Source organism: Fragaria vesca, linkage group LG3 (assembly GCF_000184155.1).
Source record: "Fragaria vesca subsp. vesca linkage group LG3, FraVesHawaii_1.0, whole genome shotgun sequence".
In the NCBI taxonomy this organism is placed as follows: domain Eukaryota; kingdom Viridiplantae; phylum Streptophyta; class Magnoliopsida; order Rosales; family Rosaceae; genus Fragaria; species Fragaria vesca.
The window spans coordinates 8,182,116-8,204,277 of record NC_020493.1 but is presented as its reverse complement, the minus strand read 5'-3'; the positions used below and the strand labels follow the sequence as shown (position 1 = coordinate 8,204,277).

General features: G+C 43.2%; 3 protein-coding genes across 3 annotated transcripts; 2 read left to right on the top strand and 1 right to left on the bottom strand.

The window, feature by feature from the left end:
* The first annotated feature begins 1,179 nt into the window (after positions 1–1,179).
* Positions 1,180–4,315, top strand: LOC101314064. Its single transcript, XM_004293955.1, has 5 exons — positions 1,180–1,467; positions 1,577–1,638; positions 2,030–2,050; positions 2,662–3,108; positions 3,285–4,315. Exons 2-4 carry the CDS (start codon positions 1,606–1,608, stop codon positions 2,914–2,916), a joined length of 309 nt encoding a protein of 102 aa, XP_004294003.1. The 5' UTR covers positions 1,180–1,467; positions 1,577–1,605; the 3' UTR covers positions 2,917–3,108; positions 3,285–4,315.
* A 4,743-nt stretch (positions 4,316–9,058) lies between these two features.
* On the top strand, positions 9,059–9,505 carry LOC101313776. Its single transcript, XM_004293954.1, has one exon. It carries the CDS (start codon positions 9,068–9,070, stop codon positions 9,425–9,427), a length of 360 nt encoding a protein of 119 aa, XP_004294002.1. The 5' UTR covers positions 9,059–9,067; the 3' UTR covers positions 9,428–9,505.
* Positions 9,506–17,436: 7,931 nt separating this feature from the next.
* Positions 17,437–20,086, bottom strand: LOC101299459. Its single transcript, XM_004295568.1, has 2 exons — positions 19,700–20,086; positions 17,437–19,209 (listed from the first exon to the last, which is right to left on the bottom strand). The coding sequence occupies exons 1-2, from the start codon at positions 20,084–20,086 to the stop codon at positions 17,437–17,439; spliced, it is 2,160 nt and encodes a 719-aa protein (XP_004295616.1).
* Positions 20,087–22,162: the final 2,076 nt, after the last annotated feature.

Below are 22,162 nucleotides of genomic sequence, written 5' to 3'. Positions count from 1 at the left end.
AGCTTTCTATTGATATNTAACTCATTTTCTGGATCGTTGTGAGCTGATCACAATCCTCTATCGAACTTAGATGATAATTTCTGGCAAATCTCATAATTCTTTCCTTACACGACATGAATTCCTAATCCTTCAAGATTTCTCCTCTTTTGCTTCATATTCCTTTCTTTGCTCCGAAACACCTAATAAACATAAAAATAACTAAATCAAATGGAAAATACGATAAACTAATAAAGTAAGAGGGGAATTAACCATCATATTGTCGCATAATTATGCTCCTATCACATGCATAAGAGCCTGACTATTAATGTCGGACCAAATTTCTTGAAAATATCAACTGCAAACGTCAGGGTGAGGCTTAGATATATCCGATTCAATTAATAAATTCCGACTATACTAGTACAAAACTGGAAACAGCCTTTCTAGAATATTATATCAATTGAGGTGGCCAATTGGCTTAGGCTTTTAAGCGAACTTCTTAAGAGCTGGATTTCACTCATTCATGTATGTAAAAAGGTCATTTGTAGCAGTTATCACTTATCACCAAACCTGAAAACAATCTAAAGAACAGCTCTCAATAGCAACTGTCATTTTTCAGAGTTGAAAACACTACGCCAATTTTACAATCAAACGACAGGAATCAGACGATAAAAAGCGTTTTTATTGTCGTCTGATAACTTTTAACGACAAACATTTAAATTCTGTCGTCTGAATACAGCGACATGCTACTAGTTAAAATTAAAATGTTTTTAAGATGACAGACATCTGTCGTCTTAAAAACAAGCTAGAAAAATGTTCGTTTAAGACGACCGTGTTCTGTCAACTCAACAATTTTATCCGAACTAATAATTTTTGGAACACCGTAAGGCTGTTTTTTTGGACACTTAATTTTCTCTCTCCCCGATAAATCCATCAAACTCTCAATCTCCTCATTTGTAACAAAAACTGAAACGTACCTCTCTTCTACCCCACACTCTCAAACCAAATTCTCTCCTTATGATTTGATCGAAAACCCAGATCTGATCCAAATCCTAAACAACTCAGCTGGCTTCGAGTTCACCACTCAATCTTCAACAAAGGTAAGCCTTTTTCCCCTCAGATCACTCGAACCCTAGCTATGGACTTTCTGAAATTGTGGACTTTTTCCAGAAGGAGGAGGCAATTTAGACGCGCAAATAGAGCAATTGCTCAACTTAGAGAAGCAGATGACTTGTGGTAGATCTCTGCTTCTGTATTTCTCTCCTCCGTCTCCGTCGCTTCTCCTTTCGCTCATCCGCTGCTCCAACTGCGGCAAGTGCTTCCCCAAGGTAAGGGTTAGGGTTTGGGATTCATAGATATGCATCTATATAACATATTTAGCTGTAAGCATGTGAAATTGACTCGGACTGGATTTTGATTTGAGTGTTTTGGTGAGGAACATCGTGGAGCAAGATGCGGTGAGAGATGTGCAGGAGGCTTGTGTCTATGAGTGTAAGCTTTTTCAGTTTCGTATTCATTTGTATCCGAAATTGTGATTTGGATGTTGGATTTGGATGTGTGAATGAGTAGTTGAGTGATTTTGTGTTTTTGTGATGTGTAGGGTACACTCTACCGTAGCTACACGCTAAGATGCAGTACTGTGTATCCTGTGCTATTTGCAAGGTAAGCGTCTGTTTTGGATTTTGAAATAAAACCTATGTTAGCAAGATTGATTTTATTAGTTTTGGAGTTTTAGGGATTTTCAGAATTTTGGGGGGTTTTTGTATTTCAAGGGGGTTTTTTGATTTTCTTTTGGTTTCGTTTCGGTTTTGAAGTGGGGGTATGAAGACTTACATTACTGGCTCAGCTGAATCTAGCTAAGATTGCAGTCCTTTTGTCCCCGATGTTTTTGGTACCAACCCGTCAACGTTTCTCCATCTATCTATGTTGCAAAGTTGATTTTGATACTTGCTGATTCTTTAGCTCCAATTTGGAAAAGTATTGTAGTTGTTTCTGATTTGGATCAATACTGGCATCTTAATCCTGATGTGGTTGTTTGTGTTATTCCTTGTAGGATATGAAACACAAATTTAAGGTATGGTTCTCTTTTCTTCTATTATACATAGTGATTCTTACTCTCTTTTTTTTCTTAGTCAATGGCATGAGTAGTGCTTCTACTTTAGTTAAGAGCGTGCTTCTGCTACCAAAATGCTACAAAGAGATGTTGACAAGAAAGGGGTTTTTCTCTGTGTTCTTTCTGAAGAGTCTAAGTTGAGCCACCAGGTTAATTGGAATGTGTCCAACTAGTTAATCCATACATGGGGCCTATAGTGGTGAAATGACAAAGGCAAAGTTTCTTCGTTCTGAATTTCGTACACCAGTAGTACTTTTTAATCTGGAAAGTAGAGGAGAAATTTGAAGGGTTATGACCAACTAGTACATAGGACGTACGTTTGCATATTGGTTGTTAAGCCAATTAGTTTGTTCTTTTATGTAGATTAAATGATCTGGTGAGATGGCATACAGGTTATCTTTCTTCCAGGACTAGATGTTTAAGTCTGGTTTGACCTCAAATTAGATGATCTAGATGTATTGGGATGTCTCTTGTCAAACAAAATATGCTTAGTATTGCATCTTTTCTTTGTATGCTTAGTATTCCATCTTTTACATTGTTCCATCTTCTGTGTGTTGTGTGTACTAATGCAGGGAACCTTCACCAAGAGTAAGACTAGGAGTTATACTACTATTACTACCATGCATCTTGTGTCATTCTATGCACTGATCATGCTTGCTATTATATATACTTTATCTACAATGTGTGATGCTGTTACTGAGCACGACTTGGTGTCTGCTCTCCAAGTGTCTGTCTACCCTGAGATCATCTTCTTCACTAAGGCTGGGAAGATATTGTATCTGAGAAAGGTTATTTTTATTTTAGGAACACATCCGCTTCATTATTGATTCTGTTTCTGCCTTGCAGCATGATTTCAACACCACCATTTTTTTGTCATTTTTCTAGCAATACTCGGTGGAGATGACCATAAGTGATGGCTTTCTTTTACTATGGAGCAGCCAAACCACCTTGTTTGAATAGAATTGGAGATAGGCAGGAAGAAATCCCATCCATGACAAAGTCTTCCTGAAACTAAAACGGTAATTTCACCTCTAGTTGCTATTGTTGTTCATAATTTTCTGATCCCTGCCATTAAAATGATATGATAAACTAGCTAGTTACTAGTGCTACTGCTGTCCATCATAAATTAGTATTTTGTCTTCCACAGTTGATATCAAAATAAGTTTGATAATATATATGAACTCTCATGCTACAGATGCTGTTGAACGAGTTTTTATGTTCTTTTCTGAGAGGAAGTTGAAGGGCCGGGGTTTTGTTACTGTAAGGGAAGGAAAGGGCTAGGAAGTTCCAAGTAATAGAATCTATTGTGGATAGATATACATGGGTATCTACTTGAGCATTTAATATAACCATACAATTGCGACAAGTAAGTTTAGTAATATAATTTTGATGGTAAAATAATATAAGGTTAGTGGTATGTATCATTTCATTGCAAGTTGGCTCAATTATATGTACTGGTACTTCATTCATTAGTTATGCATGCTTACTAGAGTGTTTCTATTTTTTTTAGTGTTGTATATTCACTCTGCAATGTAAAATATATGAATATATCTTATGGCCGTTCCAGTTTAAGAAAAGAGACATACAGTCAAGGAGATAATGAACCAAGTAGCTTTAGATTATCATACATCTCATTCTTTTCAGTCATTTGAATGTTGTTTCGTTATCTAAGCTATTAAGAAGAAACCAAGTAGCTCATGCTGAATATAATACCAGTTACCACTTTGTTGTTTCAACCATATTGATAATGATTCCCAACAACAAAAGGCTTTGTTTTATCTTAACTCAATGACAAGTAACAGGCTAACAGCATGTAGGTGTTAAGGGTTGTTTGACAGTCTAAATTTTGAGATTTATTTGTACATCAGTTAGCCCAATGACAATATCTATAATAGTCTGGAATTCACCCAAAAAAATATTGGTTTCATTGAACTGAGTATTTGGTGTCCGTGGCTATTTATTAATTACTTGCTGTTACTGATGTTAGTTTATATTTGGTTTCTGTGTTTTTGTAAGAAAAACTTACTAAAGCTTTGTATCTTCAGTATTTTGGCAGGAGACGCTTGAGTAAACGGTGGATATTGAGTTTGGTTATGAAGAAGGACGTATCAGAGTACACCATTACTTTATGCACTCTAGTAGGTGTTATAGCTTTGGTCAAGGAAATATGTGACTTTGAACTTGTAAATATGTATTGTAGGTCATTTTAGAGTAATAATTTATTGGTGTTATAGCTTATATGTCTACTTAGGACAAATAACTCTTTGTAAATATTGTTGGTTTTGGCAATGAGAATGAATTTAGATTTCTAAATTAGTTTGTGCAAATGCTTTGGTGACCTCCAAATCAAAATCAGACAACAGATATCCCATGAACTTTGATGTCTTACATCTTTTAAACGACTTTTATATGTCATCTTAAAGTAAAAGAAGACAATAGTGTATGTCGTCTAAGTTTTGAGGTTTTAAACTATTGTAACGACGGAAAAACATAGTAGTACTAGAATACACACGATGGATAAATTAAGATGATAGATAAAAAACTATTCCGACGACATATAATTAACGTTAGAATAAATTTGAGACGACAAACTGATGAAATTATTTACTGATTAGTTCTTTTTTCAACGACAGTTCTCTGTCGTTGTAACGTTTTCTGTTGTAACGTTTTTTAACGATAGATTCATTTTTTGTGTTACGAACTTGGATTCATACAGATAATATACAGTATGTCGTATAACCTTCCTCAGACGACAGATTATGCCTGTGATTGAATGTTTATCAGTTGACAGCTCGATAGACGACACGCAAACCCATCGTCTGAATGCAAAATTGGCGTAGTGAAATGTTATTTGGTCAAGTAAATAAATCTAATCTAAAGACTGATAGGTACGTAAAGGCTCATCCAACTGGGTTGAAAATGAAATAGAGGCAAATCAGGCAAACCTTATGCGAAAAAAGAACACCAAAACAAAACTTGAAATTGAACTTAAAAAGTTACCACATGATAGCCGTACATGATATAGAAGCTCAAGCTCAACCCCATTCATAGAAAGGAGGTTGTATTAATTTTGCACGTAGGTGGGTCATATTGTAGAAAGTACTAGTCGTCTACTATTAAGTTTAGCTATCTCTCGAAAACTCTAGGATCAACACAGATTTGCCAGGGACATGAAGATAAAAGAAAAAACTGCATCCACGTACAATATATACCTTTATGCATATGTTGTCCACAGAAGTATATACTTTTCATCATTAAAATTTGATGGATCAGTAACTATGTGCATGATGAACTTGTTTATTATATGCAAGATCGAAGACATGAATAATATTTTGAAAAGACTCAACATGAACAACAGAAACAGTTATTATTAATATTGCAGACCTATTTAATTAGACAAGCATGAAATCTATGCTCGTATAACACTTTGAGGCTGAAATCGGTGCCAACGTTTCAAACAATTAATGTACGTCTTCGACAAAGCTGGGCACCTGCAGAGAATGGCACCGGCAGAATATATACCAGATGGCATCAGTAGTTCGCGGTGTACAGTAACACTGTACCAGTGTGTTTATTAGTGATTTTGTTTTACATGGAGGTTGACATGATATGACTTGTTAAAGGCGACTTCTCATGGTAAGTTTGAAGCTGTATCACATGGGCGGGTCACTCAAATTTAACTTCAGGGTTGGCCATTCGTTGTCCTCGTCTCTCTTTCTGATTGTCTTCATGTAAACAGAAACTTTCTGTTCCATCTTATCATCACTGACAAGCCTGAAAACACTAGTCGATCATCTACCGATCTACCTAACACTATATAAAGACGTCCAAACATGCAGAAAGAACAAGAGTTCAAGACCGACAAATATTATAGAGAGAAATTGAATTGTGATTATAAAGTATGGCCAAGTCTAGAAGTACCAGTGAGTGGCAAGAAGAAGAAGAACAGCATACTGAAGCTCAAGGTACTAGTTGAAAAACTTCAGACGAGTCTATCGTTGAGCCGGAAATTCAATTCAAGTTTTGAAAATGAATCCACCTCAGTGCTTGAAGACGTTAAGGAAGGTCACTTTGCGGTGATTGCCGTGGACGGGGAAAAGCTGAAGAGATCTCGATTCGTGGTGCCATTAAGTTATCTGGCTCATCCAGGTTTCTTGAAGCTACTGGAGCAAGCGGCCGAGGAGTACGGTTTCGATCACGAGGGTGCCCTAGAGATTCCTTGCCGGCCAAGCGAGCTCGAGAAGTTATTAAGTGATAAGCATGATCATCTTCGTCTAATGGAGAAAGAGACATCCTCATCCAGCTCGGGTGTTAACTGGAGTTATTTTAAAGCTTTGGTGCAGACCTACTGAGTAATGAATGATATTTTGCTCATCGATCTTCTTCTTTGATGTCCAGAGTTATTGAATGTCAATTGCCTTCCAAAATTGCTTTCATGAGTAGCATACGGTGTATACCTTGTAGAATCAGGACTTGTGCATGTCAGGACCTAAAAGCCAATTATGAGCAATAACTGGTTCCAAAACATTATTTTCGGGTCTAACATCATAATGCACAAAATTCCTTCACAAAAAGCATAGTACGTAGTTAAAAAATGAAGCTGCAAAAAAGAAGTAAAAAAATCATAATTTCACGCAAAATCAGAAAATATAGTTTCGGAAAAGCAAATTTTCTTATGGAGAATTTGATATACATTTTCCTGAAAACAAATTAATAGAACAAACAATGTACACTATCTTGCTGTACAATGAATTCGATAGTCTCATGAGTTAAGGAATTGAAGTAATATTGCAGTACGTAGGGAATATTTGTCTGTTGGTACTTGTTACAATTGTTCAACTAGTACCTTAATTCGCACGGTGAGTATTATTACGAGATCAAAACCATACACATATTGAAGTTGACCTTAAAGACACAAGTTACCACATAATAGAGGCTCTGGTGGACGTCGTACGTACCTGTTATATTGATGAATTTACCAGAAGATGATACCAAGGTTGCACACTGTTGCAGTTAAGTGAATACATCTCTGAAATTTTCATTAAGCTGAAACTATTTTGTACATGATGATTTATCAATACCAGTTGCCCTCTTCATTTTCTCTAACCCTTCGTCTTCTTCAGGTTAGGGTTTCTCCATTGTTACTATTTAAGCTTTTCATCAAGATCGGTTTTTCAATTTTTTAGCAGTACGTACCTTGCAAGTCCAAGCTCAACCATTCATAGAAAGGAATTGTATCTTTCAGGTGGGGCATTTTGCAGGAAGTAGCTAGCTAGTAATTTATAACATTATATGTACACTTGTAGTTTATCGCCATGTCTCGAAAGTTCTACGAACACAGAATGACCAGGACAAAAAATGAAAGACAAAAAGCTGCATCCACTGTATGTGTATACTGTTACGCATGAAGTCCACTGAACTATACTTTTCATATTTAAAATTTGATGAAATCAGTAATTAGGTGCATGATGAACTTGGTTATTGTAGGTATGCAAGAGTACAGAATAAGATTAATTTCGAAAAGACTAAACATGAACAATACTGGAGTCAGTTATTAATGCACGTATAGTATACAACTATTTATACAAGCTAGTATGAAATATATGCTTGTAAGACTTCAAGTGAATAAGATCGGGGGAAGAAATCAGTGCCGACATTTTAAACAATGTACTGAGTCGACATAGTTAGGCACTTGCATAGAATGGCGCCTGCAGATACGTGCTAGAGAATGGCATCAGCTGACCAGCGCACCTCCAAAAAGAAGAAAAATGATCATAGTGCGTGGTTCATGAACCGCTACCAAATTTGCATATGACTTTGTTCTTCATAAATCCTAAACTCCGGAGCCCATGTATAGAGAATTAGAGATCCTTTTTAGAACCAGTAGCTATATATATGAAACTGCAACTTAGAAGAAGTTACCACATATCTATCATATATCTAGTTACCACAAATCAACACAGTAGACGTAATTAACATACTTGAAACCCTAAGCCGAAGTTAATTAGCGATAAATGAAGACATCCAATATCCCAATTAAGCTTCAATTCATATATCAGAAAGTAGACGACAAGTGTTTCTTCCACAGTTCCACATAAAAGGCAAAGGATAGAATCATATTAGGTGGAGTTAGGGTTCATTGCATCAGCTTGTGAGGAGTTTGCATATAAGGCTCTAACATCGAAAGACGACCTTCGTGCCTGTAATAAATCATACAAAAAAGAACAAGAATTAGCTTTAGTTAATGGGACAAATATGATGAAATTGCTTAATGTATGCATCAGAATGATCAGATACTTGAAAAACTTGCAGACTCAACACAGTGTACACACGTGAAGTTTTCAATCCCATACATTCATTTCACGCTTCGAAAAATTTGTGTGATAGCTAGAGCCTGATGCAGCATGATGCAGTGAACATATACAACTCCCACCATGTGCACCTCTATGTATCAGATCTTTAGGGTTGGAATTAAGCAATAAATTGATGCATATATATATTCTTGCGCAGTATTTTTCTACTGTGTGTTGAGTTAGATGCAAGTTCGGAACAAAGCTCATGCTGTAGTGTACTATACAATCTCCAGTATTGTAGAACAATCCATTTGAAGGACATGTTCCTACATATAAAGCATAGGTTGCATATGTTAAAAAAGAGCGGGATGTATCTGGCAAAGGAGTACTCGATCAGTACTAGCTAGCTACTTACGTCGTCAATGATTTGGTGCGCATGGAGGTTGATATGACAAAGTGTAAAGGGACGTCTCATGGTAAAGTTGGAAGCTACAAGTCGCTCACTCTCACATGGGTTGGTCTCCCAAGTTTAACTCTAGGCTTTTCTTTCTCTGTGTAAATATATAGGAACTCATGTCGAGTAGTACCCAGTTTTATCCTGCACCACTAGTACTACTCTACCTAACATTATATATACAATGCGAACCAAGACAAACCATACAACAAGCAATTAAGCAGAACCAATATGGCCAAGTCTAGAACTAGTACCAAGAAGAACAACAGCATTATCAAGCTCAAGTTTGTCGTAGAAAAGATACAGAAGAGTCTAATGTTGGGTTTAAAGTTGAACTCTGATTGTAGTGATGATTCAACATATGTGCCAGGAGATGTCAAGGAAGGCCACTTTGCTGTGGTTGCTGTTTACGGCAGCGAAGTCAAGAGATTTGTGGTGGCGTTGGATTATTTGACGCATCCCAGATTCTTGGAGCTGCTGGAGCAAGCAGCGGAGGAGTATGGTTTTGATCGTGAGGGTGCCCTAACGATTCCTTGCCCGCCAAGCGAACTCGAGAAGATATTAGATCGTGATCAGCAATGGCAACAGTAAGAGGAAGACTTCGATCCCCCTCATTTACTGCTGGTGTTAACTGACCGATGTGTTTTGCTGAAGCTCTGGTGCAGGATATATGTCAGATTTGTTAGGTTTTATTATGAATGTTTCGGGCCTGATATCCTTTCTTTCATAATTTGTTCTAAATGATTTCACAATAATTTTTATGTCCATTGGAATAGAGCTGCCAAAATGTGTTTTAACTCATCAACTTAGCCTAAATATATAGTTGGATACTCTTTGCATTGGTAATCAATGAGAAAACTTCCCCTGACTCGTTATTTTTTTTTATTTTTTATTTTTTCTATTAGCCCCGACTCGTTCTTTAATTAGCATTTTCTTTACATGAAGTAGCTACACAACATATGTGCTATCATTGTACTGTTTTGAATATGGACCAAAGTTGAGTGGGATAGAATCGATAGATCGCAACAGCTCCCCGACCAAATGCGACAAAATGGTTTTTGGAAAGTGTTACTTAATACTTATTCATCAAAAATCAAAACGCTTGCCTACAACTACAAGAAGTATGCAGTCTCTAATTATACCTTACTACATACAATTCGTCACACTTGAGGTTACCTCTAGTCAAACCAAATATCTCTTTTGAGACTGAAGAATACGTATTGTTTGTACTATACTTATTTTATATATCTATTGTTCGTGGCTAAATTATTTTATTGCGAGGTAGTCTTATTGTACGTTTTTAGGATTTACAGACAATTCCTGAACACAGTTGAAGTGTGGATGCTAAGAATCATTTTAGAAAAAACGCAATTGGCATTATTGTGTGATCCACGGCACACACATTACGTCTTTACAAGACATACAATTTCCAAATACATATATCATCACCTCCCCACTCACAAGACACTGGCCGGCTAGCTAGTACCAAAACCAGCAAAGATGAACATCGTGTATTTCAACATAATCTAATACCAAGGCTTGATGTCCTTATTAAATATTCCTGGTCCATAAGTTGACATGAAAGTGTCAAAAAGGAGGGAGAACTGCATCACTACAAATGAGGTTACTGGTACACTAGCAAGCAGAATGCTTGGAAGAACAATCCATGAGTTTCGAGCATCAAGCATTATGACAAGGGCAGAAGAAAATGTGATCATCATGGCAGCAATGGAGAAAAAGAGGGTAAAAAGACCTATCATCATCTTTGTAGGCAATAATTTGAGGAAATCATCTTCTGCATATCCGGAAGTGAGGAGTCCCAAAAAGGTAATTACTGAAGTTATGGAAGAGATCGAAGAGTGATACCGCATCTGAAACTATAAAAACTTTGAATTAATGAAGTATAAAGTGTAGAGAAAGAGAGATAGCAAGAGAATCATCATCTTATTCATTGATATGAGCCATTTATATAGGGAATTACACAATACCAATATGGTAAGGATATAGGTACATAGATCTAGTCAAATTACATATCCTAGTGGCATAAGACCAAGGCACACATAAAGAATATCTAGAAAGATACAGAATATCCTAGAACATGAATAACTTTTTGTCTATGAAAATCGGTAAGCCTGTACTATCATTTCCCCCGGGAACTATGAACGCTGCAGCGAACATCATTGTAACAATGAGTGCACCTACAACTGTACAAGTAGCTAACGCTGCAACGTTGCTGTACCTTTCATGGAGGTTTCTGCCGCATTCATCAATTCCTTATGATTTTGAGTAATTAATTCACGGGCAATGAAACCAGAAATATTAAGTGATTCACGTACTTCAGGAGGAACGATGTTCTCCACCTTCTACATTTTTAAAAAATAAATAAATAGAGGATTAGGCGATATTAGCTCCTTTGCAATGGTCGATTTGGGGCGACAAGCGCCCTCCCACAATCCCGAAAGAAAGGGGGCCATCACATCTGATAACCCACCGCCCGTTCCTCCATTTATATTTATTAAAGAGAAAATATAAAAAACAAGTACAAAAGCGAAGGGGGACCAAACCAAAACCTTCCCCAACAAAAATCATGCGTAGAAAGCCTCTCAAAACAAAGAGAACTAAAAAGGAAAAACCAAACTGAAAAGACTATGCTTCTCAGCTTGGTAAAGATAAAGGAATCTGCTCTCAAGATGCCATCCAACATTCATAACCAACATATTAAGAATGCCTATAATAAGGAAAACCCAAAGCATCCATACGCAAGTAAAGACAAACCAAAGGTGGAGGAGTAGCATGCTAGCGCAAGGATGAGGAAGCCAACCCCAGATTAGCAAATCTATCAGCAACAGAATTCCCTTCACGAAGGATGTGTGAGCATGTGAAAGAGATATGGCAAATCTGAGTCAAACAATTGTGTCAGGCAATTCGCAATGGCCAAGGAGGAACAAAAGAGGAAGAAGAAATACATTGAAGTATCGCTGTAGAATCACTCTCCAACCATATGTGATACCAGCCAAAGTGAAAAGCAAACTCAACACCTAAAATAATAGCCATATAAGTTCCACAAAGAAAGTAGTTTGAGTTCCCAAGCCTTGACAATAACCACCTGTTTTGGCCACACGTCTCAGCAGAGGTAGAGTTGTAACTCCGGTGATGTCAAAAGTAAAAAACAAGGTTGCGGGGCGTGCCACCGCGTGGGCGCGGGATGAGTGCGCCGTGCTAGACTTCTAATCAAGCGAAAAGGGTTTCCGGTGCCACCTCGCGGACGAGGGATTACGAGCAAACCTCTTGTTCACCTATGAATCGATACTCACTGTTAGAGCGAGCAAAGCAATAATCAAGAAGAAAGGGCGAGTCCAAACGCGCTCTGAGAACTAAGGCGAGGTACACTTAGAACTTTAGGGTTTCAAGGATGCTCGAAGATTTGTTTGTAGTTTTGTATGATTTGATTGTGTGTCTTGAATTGTTGTCGAGTTCCCTTATATAGCACCCTGCTGCTACCTGATAGACTTATAATCACAAACCCATTCGGACTCAACAATTAGAATTCCACAAGGACACAACTCGCCCGCAAATTGTGCTACCCACGTGACACGTGTCATAACAGACTTCGCTTAGGCTTCTACTACCGCCCTGCCTCGCCAAGCACTGTAGACTCCTACACGAACTGAAACGAGGATCTCGCGAGGTAACGAACCTCGCGGGGTATCCGAGTCCTTGCCAAATTCTACCTCGTGCGCTGCCAGAGCTCGCCACCCTACATGGGCTTTACATTTAAAAAAGGCCACAGGTACTGACCCAAATGTTATCAAAACTATATTGCAAGTCTTAGACCAAAATCCCCGCTGGGTTCAAACATTGCCCCCTAGGCCTTGAGCTTAATCCATTTCGCAACAGATAAGCGAAAAGGCCTTAATGAGTATGTTACGGGAATTCGAAATTCAAAAGGTGCTGACGTTTCGGCATCGTCGCCTCCCTTCATCATTACGACTGTTTGAAATTTCGAAACGCGCTGACATTTCGGTCGTCATTGCGTCTCCTAATTACTGCTACTGATTGAAAAGACGTTACGGTCCGTCCCCTTTATAAGTCTCGATGTGGGTCCCCACATCGCACCATTGCTTTCCAACCAAATCCTTCTCCTTCCTTCTGCAACCAACAAAACCTCACCGCCGTACTTCACTCAACCTAGAAAAATGGTTCCCAAACCGGCTGTTAGAGACCCGAACCTTAACCTTACGGCAGCGAGCTCCTGGTCGACCAACCTTGCCCGTCGTTTCGCCAACAACCCTCCTCAAGGAACACCTATTTATTTCCTTGAAACAGGGGCAGCCCTGCTTGGTCCGACGCCCTCACAACCTTTGTCAGCCGCCGACCTAAACCATTATGCTGACTCCGTGCGCCAGCCAATCCTTGCCCAACGCCGTGAACCGGGAAATTTCGTCTCCTGGTTTCAGCAAGCCCGCTCTCATACAAACATCCGGGTCGGAGAATGGCCCAACGCCACCGCGGAGGACTGGGCATGGTACGCGGCTAGCCTTCAGTCCGATCAAACAATCTAGGAAGCAGCCGGCATCAGCGAAGCCATTGCCTTGAGTTTCTCGCTGCCCCCTCACGCCGACAAAGCACCTATCGCTGCTGCAACCTGCTTATGGAACAGCGCCACCAATACCTTCGATTTCCCCTTCGGGCAAATGAGTGTCTCTCTGCTGGACATCCTTGCTATCACAGGGCTGCCTATCCACGCCAAGCCATACGTGCCGGGTGACTTTGCATTGACCGAGTTCACGTGTTCCTGCAAGTTGGGGGCTCACCGCGCCCTGAAAGGCTCATACGTAGTGTGGCGGGCTTACTACATCCGCCATGTAGAAAAGCACGAAGGAGGTATCGCCTTCCTCGAGTATTGGCTTGATAAGTTCGTATTCTGTGGCAACGCTTATAAGCCTACAGGGAAATGGACGAAACTAGCCGAAGCACTCTACAACGGGATTGAAGTAGGGCTAGGGCAGCCCGTGTTGGGCGCGCTCTACCAGACCCTCCATACACTCTCCCTAAGGCCCTTCCATCTTTCTGCCGGCCCCTTGTGGGTTTTGGATTTGTCGATGCAGTTGTATTTCCCGCTCTTCTGACGCACCCCGCTTGACTTCTTATCCGAGGACAAGCTGCTTGGGTTTGCTGTGTGCAGGAACTCCGCGAACCGGACTCCTCTGTCCTTCTTCACCAGCCTTTCCATCCTATACAACAAACTCGAGCCGCCTCCCACCATAGATATGATGGTCCGCCGGCGCCATCCTGAAGTCTTGTCAGCGGGCTTCTTCCCCTGTTCCGACTCGGACTCGGATGCTAAGACAACCTTCATGAAGGCAACCTCGTGCTGTGACCTTCAGCTCGCTGAGGATGAACAAGGCTTCGAGCTGTACGCCCCAAATCACTTCGCCAGGCAGCTTGGCCTCTTCCATGGTGTCCCCTATCCACTCTTCCATTCAGTGAACAAGTATACATCCTGGCGCAAGATTGGCGAGACAGACCGGGTCACACCGCTGTAGAACATTTTCCCTCTCACCCCCGACTTGCTTGAGATTGAGCCTTCACTGGGTGTTGACCCCGCCTATCTCTCTTGGTGGCGATCTCTTTCAGACAACCATTGAAGGTACCCGGATGACGCTATCTTTGCTGCCATCTTTTCCCCTCTGTACGACACTCTGAGCGAGTCGGACCACGCCATCCTTGATACCCAGCGCGACCATGTAGAGGGTCCTCAGAGGGTTGCTACAAGGTCCAGGCCTATGCTCCCGACAGTTCCTGCTGCTCGCCGCTTGACCGGGATCGTCATTCGAGAACGCGATCCCGCCCCAGAGGTAGGCCGCTAACTATGTGATTCCCATACCGCTCTCACCGCACTCAACTAAGTACTTTTACTTAATTCGCTTGACTTCTTTTTACAGGCCGCACCTCGCCGAAGATCTTCGAGGAGGTCCGAGGCTGCCGAAGATAAAGGGAAAGCACCAACTCAAGAGGGGCCCGCGGCGGGCTCAGACAAAGAGGTTGTCCCGCCGAACACCCAGTCACTAGGTGGCGAAAGCTCGCGGAAGCTCCCCGCCGAGGATGAAGAAGAAGAACTAGAAGACCGACGCTTCCAGGAAGAGTATGGCCTGGTAAGCAGTCTTTCTCCTTAGAATTGTTTCCCTTAAGTTAGCAAAGGCTTACTAACTTCGCCCAACAGGTCCGGAACCGCCATGTCTGTCCCCAACTTGACAACGTCGAAGGAGATACTGGCATGGTGGAAGTCCTTATTCCAGAACCCATCATGGTCGTGGCAGAGGAACAGATTACTGCCCTCGAGGAAATTGAAGCACGGCCTTCTTCGCCAAACAACGTGCCGAATGATGTTAACCTCCTTTCGGTGTCTGCTCCAGTTTGGGATGGAGAATCAAGTCAAATGGCTCCGCCTCTCGACCTTACTGCTTCACAGGTGGCCTCGCCAGAAGAGATCATCGTGCCTCTCCCAGCGCAGCTGGGCCTGGTAGCTCGTGTAGCCGATGAACAATCAGTTCCAACGGGACCCAACATCACGTTGCCTGTTTCAGAGATTGAACCAGCTGCAGAAATCGAGCCAACCACTCCGGCCTCGGCGAGACCATCTGTCGAGGCGGCTTCTTCTTTGGCCACCCGGACCGCTCGTCTCCAGGCCTGGGTCACCCTGCCTGCCGATCCAGAGCTCGTTCGTTTTGCCCGGGGCTTCCTTCATAGGCTGATGCGCCAAGGCCCACATATGAATGTTTTCGACTTGGTGCAGCGCGCGCGTGAGGCTCATGGAGCACTGGCTCGCCACTTAGCCAGTAGCACTCCTGCCTTGGATCATGCCCTGGAGCTTATTGATGCCGTCGAGCTGCAGGCCCGCCGAGTTCAAGATGTTGGTACTCAGTCGGCTACTCAGGAGAGAGTTCGCTAGGCCTTAGACCAACAGATGTCAGTCCTCTTGGCCGAGCTTGAAGATGTTAATGTTCCTGAGACATCTTCAGAGAACCCATGCACTTTCTATACTCGGCAAGTGGAGGCCTTGGAGGCTCAAATAGCGGAGTTGCAAACTCAACTTGCTCAAGCTCGCCAGAACCTGGCGCAAGCTGAAGATGTAGAAGCTCGCGTGCAGGCCGCGGAAGAGACCCAGGAAACTTTGGACTCGGCCATTGCTGCTGCGGACGAAGCCCAAGCCCAGGTGGATGTTGAGGAGTTGGCCTTAGAAGTCCTTCTCTTAGATTTGTATAGGGCCTCTAGGCGGGTCTAGACTCGGTTTAGCGTTTTGCCCCCTCTGTATGAACTTCTATAAATAATAATATTATAATATTTACATGAAATCAAATCTTTCCCGCTCTTGTCGAATCTTCTTTGTGTAAAAATCTTTCAGGAAAAAATCTTTTTCCGAGATTTGGTGGAGGTTTCCAATGTAACTGCTTGCTTGAAACGCGGGCAGTCATCATGGAACAATACGTCCGACCTTATCTCCAAAGCTCATATCTCGGAGCAAATCGCTGCATGCAAGACATTTTTCAAAGGAAAAAATGGGCCTCTTTTGCCTATAAAAGAGAACCACTTGGTTGAGTTGAAGCATCAACCAAGTCTTTTGCACCCACTGCCATGGATTCTTCTTCCCTTCTACTTATCCTATTGTCCTTGCTTAAAGCAAAACCCCCATTTCTCAACTTCACCCTTCATTCCTTTTGAGTCTGAAAATCTACTCTCAGGCCGGGAGTGAGTCTGAAAATCTACTCTCAGGCCAAGGCTTTGTTTGGACAAACAAATGGTCTGGGTACCTTCTGCCTTGCACCAGCTGTTCTGTCCAAACGTGAGGTTTTCGAGGTTCCGCACCCGCTTGCGCTTTAGGCCCTGGCCAGTGCCCTTGAAGCACCTTCGAGGCGTGACTGGTAGCATGAGGGACCCAGGTCCAGTAGACCTCTAGCTTCTCAACAATTTGTCTTAGGTCCGGACCGGTGTCCAAGCTTGTGCTGGCCTGAGGAGGCGGGACGTTCGCTAGCCTCAACCGAAGAACGCGGCGGCGGCCTTTTCTTCAACCCTGCAAGATATGCGGGTTGAGGTTTCCAATATCTTTAGATATATGCTTTTGAATGTAAACATAGTCAGATTTCATCTTTTCTGTCAATGTAGTTGCTTTGGCCGCAAAGCCACGTATGAAACCTGTATTAGAAACGCCAAAAGGGGCAAAATAAATGAATTTATTTTTTTAGGGCCTCTGGAATAGGCCCCAATCTTGTATTAGTCTTTGTGTTTAGACTTTGCACGTTTACAGAAAATGAAGAAAATGATAACTAAGTAAATAGAGTTATCTTATTTTTTAGGGCCTCTAGAATAGGCCCCAATCTAGCACTGGCCTTTTTAGGTTGGTACGTTACAATGTCTTCTCCAATCTTCTATCCCGGGTTGCCCCTTAGTGCTAGGTGGCGAAGCAAGAACGCGATGGCACGTAGCACTATTGACCGTGGTTACGGGTTCTGGGGGAGGCGGAGGATCCTCGCGTTCCCAAACTCCAGCAATGTGCCGCTTGAGGAAACGGCCATTAATAGGATTGCGATGAATTGTATCATTCAGGTCGCGCAGGTGGTATGCCCTTTTGGGGAGTATACGATGAATAATGAAGGGTCCTTCCCATCGAGCGGACCACTTGCCCCGACTTTCGGTTTTTTCCCCAAGTGGGAGTACCGCGCGCCACACTTTTTGGCCCTCAGCATAGCTCCGTCCTCGCGTGACTTTATCGTACGACCGCGTGATGTGCTGTTTCTAAAGATGAGATTGTTGAAAGCGGTGACGCGGTGTTCGTTAAGATCTTCAAGCTCCTGCCACATAGCTTGGACGTAATCTTCGCCAAGTAGTTGGTGCTGTTCCTGAACGCGGAGCGAAGCTATATTGATCTCAAGGGGAAGGACAGCTTCATGACCATACATAAGAGCATACGGGGTAGTGTCCGTCGGGCTGTGCTTTGAAGTGCGGTAAGCCCACAAGGTGTGGTAAAGTTCCTCATGCCAGACACGCGGGTTCAACTCCAGCATCTTTCGGAGAATGCCAAGTATGATCTTATTACTGGCCTCGGCCTGGCCATTGGACTGTGTATAATATGGCGTAGAGTGGAGGAGCTTGATGCCATAGTCGTTTAAGTATTTAACGACTAAATCAGCCATGAAAGCTGCCCTCCTATCCGTAACGATGCACTCCGAAATACCAAAGCGGGAAATGATATTGCGGAAAATGAAGTTGCGGACCGAGTTGGCGGAGGCAACCTTGAGTGGTTCGGCCTCGACCCATTTGGTAAAGAAGTCGGTGGCGACGATAATGAACTTATGCTGCTCAGAAGAATGTGGATGAATAATGCCAACGAAATCTATCGCCCATCCACGACCCGGCCAAGGTTTAATGATAGGCTGCAACGGAATGTTGGGGATGTGTTGCACTGGTCCGTGAGCCTGGCAGTCTTGACAACCTTTTGCAAAGGCAATGCAGTCTTTTAAAATGGTCGGCCAGTAGTACCTATGGCGGTGAATTAACCAATGTATTTTTGGCCCTGCCTGGTGCGAAACGCAAACCCCACAATGTACTTCGCGCATGAGACGCTTAGCTTCATTCCCATACACGCAGCGGAAGTCGTTTCCGTCCTCCCCAAGCTGATGGAGTTCGCCATTACGTAAAACAAAGTTTAAGGCGAGGAAATGTATCTGCCTAGAGTGAGTGGCGTCATTGGGATTCTGGAGGTAGGCGATAAATGGTAGCCGCCAATCCTCATCAATAGGGTCTAAGGCCGCGACCTCGGGGGTGTCGGCCTGAAATTGCCTCCTAGCGATGAAAGAGGGAAGGGTACGGCGCTCGACTTTGAGCAAACGTTGGCGCACTCCATCACGCAGGCTGAGGCCGGACGCCACTTGGGCGAGCTCGTTGGCGGCGAAGTTGAACTCGCGTGGTATGTGTTCGATGTAGACGTTGTCGAATTGATCCAACACTTCGAATGCCTTGCGCAGGTATGGTTCAAGGGACGAGCTTAAGCACTTGAATTTCTCTACTAGCTGGTTGACGACCAGCAGGGAATCGCCAAAGACTTGAACTTCGCAGACTCCTAAGTCCAACAAAATTTCCAGTCTGATGATGAGTGCCTCGTATTCGGTCTGGTTGTTGGTGCATTTGAAATCGAGCTGGAACGAGTAGGAGAAGCGATCTCCGACTGGATTTTCTATGGCTATCCCGGCTCCAGCTGCGGTATCAGTCCGTGATCCATCAAAGTAAAGGGTCCACGGAGTGAGTGCTACAACAGCGAATTCCAACTCGCGAAACGCCGTGAGCTCTGAAGGTTGGGTGGTGATGAGCGAGAAAGTCTGCTATTGCCTGTCATTTTACTGCCTTTTACGGAACATATTGCAACGAAAATTCAGACATGGCTAATATCCACTTGCCGATGCGTCCCCGTAAGATAGGGCGAGAGAGCATGTATTTGACCAGGTCAGATTGAGCGATTAGAACCGTGGTAAAGGCAAGCATGTAATGGCGCAGTTTGCAGCCTGCAAAATATAAAGCAAGACACAACTTCTCCATAGGTGAGTATCGTGCCTCGCAGTCAGTTAACACCCTGCTGAGGTAATAAACAGCGCGTTCCACCCCGTTTTCATCTTCTTGTGCCAAGAGTCCGCCGATGGACAAGTCGGCAATGGCGATATAGAGTTTAAGCGGGGTACCTTCGCGAGGGGGAATCAGGACTGGTGGGTTCGTAAGGTAGTCCTTGATTCGATCGAAGGCCTGTTGATGTTGTGGTTCCTAGACGAACTCGGTTGCCCCTTGGAGCTTGAGGAGGGGTGAAAAAGGTTGGACCTTCTCTGCCGCGTTGGATATGAAACGGCGGAGAAAGTTGATTCGCCCAAGCAACTGTTGAAGCTCCTTCTTGGTGGTGGGGGGTGAGGCGGTGATTACCGCCTGCGCCTTGTCCTTTGGGATTTCGATGCCCCTTAGATGGACGAGAAAACCTAGGAAGTCGCTGGTCTCCACGAAGAATACACATTTTGTGGGGTTCATTTTCAGATTGTGCAGGCGCATCAGTGTAAACACCTGTTGTAGGTCTTTAACATGGGTTGCGCGCGTCTTGGTTTTAACTACCACGTCATCGATATAGACTTCAATCAGCTTCCCCAAGATGTCATGAAAGATGAGGTTCATGGCGCGCTGGTATCTTGCCCCCGCATTTTTAAGTCCAAAAGGCATGACAACATACTCGAACGCGCCGGCAAAATCGGGACAGCGGAAAGCCGTCTCGTGTCGATCTTCTTCAGCAACGGGGATCTAGTGGTATCCGGCCGTTCCGTCCATGAAGGACAACACTTCATGCCCCACGGCTGCGTCAATGAGGAGGTCAGCGATAGGCATGGGGTATATATCCTTGGGCGTTGCGTTGTTGAGGTCACGGTAATCAACACAGACGCGCATCTTGCCATTTTTCATGCGAACGGGGACAACGTTGGATAACCACTCGTTATACTTCACCACGCGAATGATACGTGCTCGGTGCATGTTGTCGATCTCTTCTTTGACTACGATATGAGTCTCAGTTCACATGAATCGGCCGTCTTGCCGCACCGGACGTCGGTTTGGATGAGTTGCAACCGGTGGCAGACCAAATCTGGGGATAAGCCAGACATATCCTCGTACTTTTCGGCGAAGCAATCCTTGTACTCTCGTAACAGGGCAAGAAGGTCTTCCTTTTCGTTTTTCGCCAGCTTAGCACTAATGGAAATAAGTAAGGGCTTTTTTGTAGTCCCTACTTCAACTTGTGAAATGGGGTCGCGGACTTGAGGTGGTGTATCGTCCAAGGCAGCGGGAGCTAATTGAATGACTTCTTCCTTGGTATCGGTATAATCCACTAATTCGTCTACATATTCCATAGTTGCGACCTTGTCATAGGCTTCTTGTTCTGCCCAGTGCGAAAGGAGTCTTTCGTACAAGGTGTCACACCCCGGTTCTTAAGTTATTTTACGGTTATTTACTTTGGTATTATTTTGGTCTTTTACCGTGTTAAGTAACCGTTTATCACTTAAGGACCCTAGAGTTGACTTTTTCTTGTGTTTGGAATTTGGGAAAAATTTCTTCATAAAAGTCGTAGAGGACGTTATTACGAGTTCGTAGACATGCTATGTGTTAAAATCGGAATCAGCATGAAAAAGTTATGATTTAAAAGAGTAATTTTTGGAGATGGTAAAAATGTGGTAAAAAAATGTAGTTGGTGTAAATTTTTTTCAGTTGGGTTATTGCTGGGCCAGCTGAGGAGCAGCCCAAGACCCCCCCTCATTTTCTCTCTTCTCCTCTTCCTTCTCTCTCTTTTCTCCCGTGAGTTTCCTAGCTCTCTTTTCTGCTGGACTTTTCCAGCGTGGTCTGCCACCGTCCGGCCAGCCACCAGCTGCCAGCCCACCCCAGTTTTGACCCCCATCACCTCCTCTCTCTCCCCGGCCTAGCCCCCGAGTCGTTAGCCCGCCGGAAGAGGAGAAAACTCGCCGGAGACGCCGGGAAGCTTTTTGCCAGAAATCCCACCTCCGGCCACCATAGGTCGGAATCTTTGGCTCATCTTGTAGCCCTCATCAAGGTGAGTTGTAATACCCCGGAAATTTATTGTTAGTTTCTAATTTTATTTTGGAATTTATTTAAGTAAGAGTTGTATGGTTTTGTGGTTTAGTGAGTGGACTAGAAGTAGTCGAGTTTTTATTTCCGTGAAAATGCTTTATTTTGAAGGGTCAAGAGTTGACTTTTTAATTTGTTGGGTTTCTCGGAAAACTTCCTGCACGGAAGCTGTAGAGCACGACGATACGAGTTCGTAGACACGTGGCACACGTAAAACGGACTTCGTATGTGGAAGTTATGGTCAGCGGAAGTTCGTGGCTTTACGAAAATTTTGGGTTAAATATCAAAAGTTTAGAGTTTCCTTTCATTTTTTCCGGAAACCTTTCCTCCTCCTTTTTCTTTCTCTCTCTCTCGACACCTTCACTGTCAGAGTTTCCCAGCCGACCCGACCCGGACCCGGCAACCCGACCCGACTTTTCCGGCCAACTCCGGCCGACCCAGACAACGGCACCGGTCGGGTTTGTGGTGAAATTCGACATTCCCGGCGAGTTTCCGGCGACTTCCCGGCCGTTTTGGTTTCGACCTCAGGTATGGAAGTTGCTCTCCTTGCTCTGAGCTATACTTTTGGTGTTGGAAGTTTGTCTGTTTTCGAAGGTTAGTGGGGTGGCGCGTGGGGCCCACGCGCAGTCGCTAGGGGCAGCGCGTAGCGGTGCGTCCGTAGGTGGTTGT